This window comes from Rhagoletis pomonella, unplaced genomic scaffold (genome assembly GCF_013731165.1).
Source record: "Rhagoletis pomonella isolate Grant_MI unplaced genomic scaffold, Rhpom_1.0 Rhpom_scaffold_00002, whole genome shotgun sequence".
Lineage (NCBI taxonomy): Eukaryota > Metazoa > Arthropoda > Insecta > Diptera > Tephritidae > Rhagoletis > Rhagoletis pomonella.
In genome coordinates, this window is record NW_023458556.1 from 2,504,271 (window position 1) to 2,512,698 (window position 8,428).

The window sequence follows — 8,428 nt, forward strand, 5'->3', positions numbered from 1 at the left end:
GACGCCAACGCCAACGCAACGCTAAAGTTGTATGTAAACGGGCCTTATTTTAGCCTCGATGTTCTTTTCTACGATGCATCGAAACATCGATGTATCGGTGTTACTGCTCAAAATTTGCATCCCTATTAACAGCTGATTAACTCAGAGGGGCAGTTTCATTGAGGCATGAACAGCGAACAATGTTGCCTTTAGAGTGAAAAGGGGAAGTCCTTGGTGAATTAATGCCAAACGCTTTTAATTTAGTAACAGTTTGAAATTGAAGTAATTTTCTGCACATAAGCATCAAAATACGCTTTTGACGATATATGCGTTATTCTTTATACCCTGGAAGTATAGTTTAACCGTAAAAGAAGATATTTTTGTGCTATTGAAAAATAGTTGTTTTTTTTCTCCATAATTAATGACATGTAATGAAATTCTATTTCTCTTTTCATATTGGATCAGTTTTAAATCTGAAAATATGCGCTCTGCGGCGGCAGAGCTATTTTTGAGGCGAGTAAAGTAAATTAAAAATTAATGAAGTCAGTTCTTTATACATAGTTCTTTTAGAGCATTTTTTTTAAGCTTATTGGACCCCAAAACGCATTTTCATGTATTTACTACGCGAAAAATTTAAGTATCTCGCGAAATGAGCGAAAAAATAACAAAACGGCAACACTGCTCACCAGCCTGAAGTCGCTCGGACTATTTTTCCGGGCGAGTTTGTGAAAACTGTCAAACTAACAGACGAAGAAAAAGAATTTTAGTCGTTAAAATGTTAAGCAATAAATATGTGTACATTTACCGCCCAATTCTGTGTTTTCTTGGTACATTTTTTGTAAAGAAATTTTATCAAGATTTTTATCAAGTAAAAGCTCCCTTCGCATTTTGTGTCAATATTTATAAAACAAAAAGCTCTACGGTTTTCACATGAGTGGAACTGATTTAATTGTCACATTTGAAAAATATGAATTTCAAAGCAAAAAAGCTTTTGACTGCCGTAGCCGAGTAGGTAAAGATGTCGACTATAATTCCGTGTGTCTCAGGTTCAAAGCTCCGGTTAAATACAACGACTACTTTATCACATGTTATATGCATTATGTCAAAAACGTCAATAATGATGTTTAACCGGCAAGAAGTGACAACCAGATATTGGCGTTGTTTCTTTTCTTTTCAAGCAGATAGTAAAAATTTTACTAGCAGAAATTAGCAGGAGAGCCACAAAAATAAGAGCGTAAGAACGAGAGAGAGCTTCTAGTTTCTGCTAGTTTTTTGGGCTAAGAAACGCTTTCCAGCAGAAATTAGTGATAAGTTGTGATGATTATCTGTTAAGAATCAAAGCTATTGAACAACCGGACAATAGCTATTTTCTTTGATCGATAATTTTTTGAAGTGATGCCAGATTGTGGGTAAGGGGTTTGAGGAATTTTTATTTGCTTAATAGTTTGCTCATGTATTCAAAGTATTTAACAAAGTTATCAATCCATAATTGATCAACATTCAAGAATTGTCGACACTCTTGCGAAATTAATCGTTCTGAAGTTGTGATGTGGGGTAAAGTTATGTGTGTTAATATTAAAAATTATAAGGGTAATTTTGAAATATTTCTCAGTTTAACCAATTCAAGCGCTGAGTAAGAAAAAATCTTTTCAATTGTAACTGGGTTTTTAATGTAAAAACCAGAAAAAATTATCTGATGAAATGTTAAGTAGTACATGTATGTATATAAAATAACGGTTCCTTTTGAAAAAAAAGCAAGTGCTTCAACTTTAAAGTCACCAAAAACCATATTCGCTTAGACAATGCAAATAATTTGTAACAGTGGCAGCTTTAAGAATTGCCAGAATTCTTTAAGGCCTTTACAGCCCTATTCCGCCACACTGACAAAACTCACCGCGATGACAATTGATATAAAAATGACAATTGCAGCTTTTTGGTATTCGCAGCAAAATTCAAAAGCTCGAATCATGCCAATTGTCATTTTTATTGTCATGACCTTTTGGGCAGGTGACAAGGCAAAAACATATGTTTGTGTTGGTTTAAAAAGTGCGACGATTTAATAAATTTGTGAAAAAAATATAAAAATCAACTAATTTTAATGGCAGCACAAATTTTAGTTATTTGCGCAGCCGTGCTTGTGGAAGACGAGCAGCAACGGATGCTCCCTACAAAACTGCACATAAAATTGCAGCTGCTCCTGCGTCGTCCGCTCATATTTTGCACGTCTAAAATGTTTATAAATGTTCTAAATATACGAATTTGTCTATTTCACACAAATACTCACTTTTCTGGTGTTTCACCGCTCATATTTTTTGCAAATAATAGCGTTGACCAGCTGTTTCTACAACAATGAACTTTTCACCATGCATGGTAAGTTGACAAAAGCTTTTCGCTTGTCATTTTTTGTTAGGAATAGCAACGTGCAACGACAATGACAAAATCACGACAATGAAGGATGATCAATTGTCATTCTATTGCAAAACCGGAATAGTGTGTAATATTCCGACCTTTGCATTTCGTATTTGTATATTAACTGCCATACCTAAACAAAAGCGTTGGGTGGAGCGGTTTCTGACGCCTAGCGTTAGCGCCGAAGTGCCATACCTAAACAAAAGCATCAACGCTAAGTCAAATGCAGAAGTAACACCAACAATAAGCATAGGTTTGTTTGTGTGTAACACGAAAATGACAGTTTCGCCGTTTCCTGCAGCCAACTTCAATACCTGTACCCTGTCAAAATTGGATTTTCCAACCGCTCAGCGTTGACGCCGCGTTGTTTCGGTATGCTTCATACAAATTGTATAGGTATGAGAATTTTTTGACAGCCAGACAATGCTAACGGTTTTGTTTAGGTATGGCAGTTAATATACAAATACGAAATGCAAAGGTCGGTATATTACACACTAAAGGCCTTAAAGAATTCTGGCAATTCTTAAAGCTGCCATGCTTTTTTACTACTGAAAAATATGTTTCGAATTTTTTGGGAAATTTGTGGGGTAAATTTTTAATATGTGGGTAATTGAAGGATTTTTTCCCGATTTCTGTGGGTAATTTAGCAGAGAATATCTGGCAACATTGGTTTAGGGCAGTTTATGCAATTTTGTGAGAGTATTCCGTACTTACGCTCATTTACCCGAAACAAGCCCGATAATTAAAATAAAACAAACCTTTTGTTTCCTATTGTTTTACTTAGGGTTTACACCGGACAATATTGTCAAGACAATTATGTCAAAATGATATGTTTGTTGTAATACGTTATTCGCCGTGTTTACAACAAACACATCATTTTGACATAATTGTCTTGACAATATTCTCCGGTGTAAACCCTAAGTAAAGTACTGAACTTTTTAGCAACATCGAATAAAGTTAAAACAAACTTTGGCAGCAATGCTAGTTTTAGGGCATAGTTTCGAGTACGTTTGGTGGTGCATCTATAAATGCACAAATTAGTAAAAAGGTTAATTCCTAATTTCATGTTATAATTTTAAAAGCTTGCCAGTCAATTCAATTTTTGAATGTTTAGTATTTATAAGTACTATATGTAAGTATTACGTACATACATATCGCACACCTAGATTTAAAGTGAGCTAACTCAAAATTCAGATCGGGAAATATAATTGCTAGTGGATCGTACAGATGCGACGCAATTAATACAAAAACAGGTATAAAATTTTAGTTAGTGTATGTATTACTACGTTTATACTAGGGATTTTAATTTTTTCGATTTTTACGATTCCGCGATTTTCGGGATGTCGTTGGTTCAATCCCGGGATCGCGGGATCAGTCCCGGGATTTAGATATTTATTATTTTTCAAAGACTCAACATGAAAAAATTGCATCAATATGGTTTGAGAAGCTCTCCTACCATATAATAAATAATAAGTAAATGGGTTTGAAACGTACTTTTAATTTAAAGTGAAAATTATTTCATAAGTAACAAAACAAAAGACAGTCATTAAATTTATATGCATTTAGTGTGCTCATATCTGATAAAGTAATTTAAGGTATGTCGAAAAAAGCTCGATGCAAAAAAAAAATTTAATAAAAAAATTTATTTTCTGGTTGAAAGAAGTTCATAATACTGGTGTCAGAAATAAAATAAGTGTCTTAATTCGACCAGTTTTGTCTATTTTCCTTTTGTTTATCCAAAATTTAAATTTTTTATAAAAGTCTACCTCATATTACGCATAATTAACTGCACGTCATGATTTTTTTTTTTTAATACTTTATCGAGCCCTTACCGCCATAATAACGTAGGCGACATTTTTTTAAACGAAAATTAAAAAAAAATTTCACATAAAATAATATAATATAAACGTAGTATATATATAACCTTGAAGAAAAAAATACTTTCATACATTGAAGGTAATTTCTTTGGATTGATTTATGTAAAAAAAATGGTCAACATTTTTTGAGTTGGTCGCACTTGGATCTACATGGGTGAGCGATATGTACATATGTACATATCGGTGCCCATCAGTTAAAGTAGCTTAAGTGACTTTAGATGATTTTACTTTGAATTAAAAAGTATTCAGTTTCCTTTGAAAAATTTGATATTTTTATGACGTTTCTATTAAGATAGCTAGTCAATCTTTAAAATATTATGGCCTATCTCGATTTAGGTTACTTAATTTGACGAGCACAAATATGTACGTATATTGTTTCGTTGAATAAATTGAAATCTACCGCGTTTTACTCGAATATACCGCATTTTTTCTCAATTCCACCGCAAAAAAAAAACTAAGTTCGCACACTGCTGACAAGTGAAGATTTTCAATGTGAACAAAAAATTTGTTTTTCTTTTTTTTTATTATAAACAATGAGGTTCGCATTCATGGCTTATGTTTTTTTTTTACATTTTACCGTTAAATATGTAGGCATGATTTTGTTCAATTTATTTGTCTAAAAATTGTATATATCCTTCTGAGTAAGACCAACAGCCATATTCCCACGCTGATGGCAAAACGCATCCCATGACTATTGTCTTAAGTACCTACCGTATTTGTCATATACTCAGTGTTGTCATAATACAAGGATCATGTAATGTGTTTTGTTACTGGGGTGGGAATAGAACTTTATGATATTGATGAATAGGTTACTGAGATACACTCGTCTCATATTAAGGGGCGCCTATTTTCATCCATATCCGGCCACAGAGTGGTATTGTCTAGAAATTTGTATCGAGAATGAGTTCAGCTCGATAAAAACTTTCCAAATTACAGCACTCTGTAACGGCGAAAAGTTGGTACAAATCTGTTCAAATATACAAATCGTGTGATCTCTGCTTTAGAGCCCCAACAACAACAAAAACAAAAAACAAATGGTTGTTATAAAATTCGTTCACAGATCGCAAATACAAATGAAATTAATTAATTTTAACTATTTGAAAACGAATTTTACTGAACCCTGTATATAAGTGACGAATCAGCACTTTGTTTTAAAGTTTTTTATCTTCAAATTAGAAAAATCTCTCTCGCGGAGCTGGAAGTACGTAAATGAGAATTTAGGGAAGTGGCTCAGCCAGACAAAAGACAGACTGGTAGATCTGTATGTGAAGACATGGCTGATGACCTCCCTAAGTTAAGCGAGAGGTCATTCTATTAATGAAGAATAGAACTAGTGAAAGCAAAACATGTGTTACCGAAAATTTACTTTGTGTTTCACGAGCGGAACTGAGAGTCGATATCAGTCATATATGTATGTAAGGAAGTAACCTCATTGGGTTTTTTTTAGAATGGCTTCACGTGAGAAGGCCTACCTTAATTACCTTGTGGATTTCTTTGTTGAGTCGAATCCAAAGGATTAAGAAACAAACCAGAATGGAAAACTATCCAATTTTTTATGGTATCCTAGTAGTGATGATACGCATTTGCAATATATTGGTATGTCAAGTCACTGTGATACACAATAAATGCAAATTCCAAATGTTTAAAGTTGATTTCAAGAACTAAAATCTCCAAAAATGTTGAAACTTTTTACGGAGATGTAGCAGAGCGGAACGAGTACATACGCACCTAAAACTTAAGCTGGTATTTTTAATGAACCCCCTTGGTTTAACCACTGAAAGTCAACTTTTGGTAGCTTGCTTCAAGCTTTAGACTCCAACGGCTCTGACATTCAGCAGTAAGTTACACTGTATTCTTTAGGAAAAAATATTGTAATTTTCTTTTGCAGTCCTCACAACAACCCAATTTTAACTTTCAGGCACCATATCGCACGAGTTTGCACAGTCCCACAAGTTGGCCTGTCCTATAGGCATTTTTGCGCTTAAATGAATTAATGCGACAACACTGAATATTCAAACAATTTCTTATCAGCGCCTGCACTCTTATTAAACAGTACAATCATTCAACCCAAACCAACCACACAGCTTCAATTGCTTCTGCACGTATTGATAATTGCAGCTGAAATGGGGAATCATCGTCTCGTCTTTATACTATGGTAATTTCTAGTCGGCTATTTGTGGATGCACTTCTTTTAATTTAAATATATACATATGTATACGAGTAAATAATACATATATGTACATACATATTTTTGTATACCTACATTCCAGTCTGATACTTACTTGCATATCTTTTGCCGACGTGGAGTGCGTAAATGAATGGATCAGAAACCAAATTCAGCCATCAGCAAGCAACAAGCAATTTCCTAAGAATTTTTCCTTTGGGGTGGCGACAGCCGCCTATCAAATCGAGGGTGCGTGGAACGAAGACAGTAAGGCGCCCTCCATTTGGGATATATACACTCACGCGCATCCAGAACGAATAGCCGATCATTCAAACGGAGATAACGCCGCTGAATCTTATCATCGCTTCGAACAGGATTTGGTTGCACTCAAAGAACTTAAGGTACAACAAAATTCGTCGAATTAAATGAAAGCTCTCACGCTAAATAAGTCTTATGTTTAAGGTCAATTTCTATCGGTTTTCTATATCATGGTGTAGAGTGCTTCCCTACGCAGATACTTCGGTGAAAAATCAAAAGGCGATTGACTACTACAACATGGTTATCGACAAGTTATTGGAGAACCATATCGAGCCGATGGTGACAATGTTCCACTATGATACGCCCGAAGAGCTGTCAAAATTCGGTGGCTTTACCAATGATATTGTCATCAAGTACTTCCGCTCCTATGCAGATTTTCTGTTTGAAACTTTTGGTGATCGCGTCAAGAAGTGGATTACATTCAATGAACCGTTTGACTACTGTGTACCAGGCTATGGCAATGCGAATTATCCACCAATGATCCATGCACCGGGAGTGGCAGACTACTTATGTATGGACAATACTTTGCGGGCTCACGCATCTGCTTATCGCCTTTACAGATCCAAATATTTCCACTCGCAACGAGGCAAAGTGGGCATTACCATTAGCAGCCGATTTTATTATACCCCAAAGGCGAATGAGTCAAACGACGTTGTGGATAGAGCGATACAGTATTCGGTAAATTTTTGCAAAACCGTTATTTTTGGAATTCGAATTACAAAAGGCATTTTATATTGTACGAGTATTTTAGCTGGGCTGGTTGGCGCATCCCATTTTCGGCAAATCAGGCAATTATCCCTACACTGTAATTGAAGACATCACAAGCAATAGCATGAAAGAAGGTCTGGCCTGGTCGCGGTTACGACCCCTAAACTTATACTGGTCGAAGATAATTAAAGGATCAGGGGACTTCTTAGGCCTTAATTATTATACCTCCCGTTACGTCCAGATGTCGGATCCTCCGGCAGGGGCAACTCCTTCTTGGGAGCATGATTCGCGCCTTAAATATTCGGTTGATGAGAGCTGGAAACGTGCCAAATCTGATTGGCTTTACTGCGTGCCTCAGGGCATGGAGGATATTTTAAAGTGAGTTGAAAAGTTTAGTCAGATAGGCCTAGGAAACAGTATCTATTATTTCTCTGCGTATTAAGATGGATTCGTGATAACTATGATAACGTTGAGGTATATATAACGGAAAACGGCTGGTCCGATGAGGGCGAATTAATGGACACAGGCCGAATTGATTATCTTAAGGTAATGCAAAAAACGTAATCACTAACGTCATACATACCTATGCATGTATGTACAATGTACATTGAATAGACATACGTAAAAATGTTTGTGCGTATATGTTCACCATTATTAATAGGCGGCATACACAGTGCTCTGACTCGTGAGTCGGTTTGAATTTGTTTGTAAAAATAAATATATATGTTAGTTACACCGCCATGACTCCTGGAATGTCTCTGAATGATTCAACTGTGTATAGTCGAAGGCGAGTCAACACGTATATAAATGACTCACGAGTCAGACGCACCGTGTATGCCGCCTATAATCTACTTTTGTACATGTATATTTATTATGCACATCTGCATACGGCAGCGGTCAAAATAATAACATCAAAATTCAAAATGATATTAGGTTTGTTCGTCGAAAATCCAGCAAGAATTATCCAACACTC

General features: G+C 35.5%; 1 protein-coding gene across 1 annotated transcript; it reads left to right on the forward strand.

Moving 5' to 3' along the window:
• Positions 1 to 6,287: 6,287 nt before the first annotated feature.
• LOC118732464 (myrosinase 1-like) lies at positions 6,288 to 8,034 on the forward strand. The gene is made up of 5 exons (XM_036461600.1): positions 6,288 to 6,420; positions 6,536 to 6,830; positions 6,892 to 7,425; positions 7,499 to 7,833; positions 7,899 to 8,034. The coding sequence occupies exons 1-5, from the start codon at positions 6,389 to 6,391 to the stop codon at positions 8,017 to 8,019; spliced, it is 1,317 nt and encodes a 438-aa protein (XP_036317493.1). The 5' UTR covers positions 6,288 to 6,388; the 3' UTR covers positions 8,020 to 8,034.
• Positions 8,035 to 8,428: the final 394 nt, after the last annotated feature.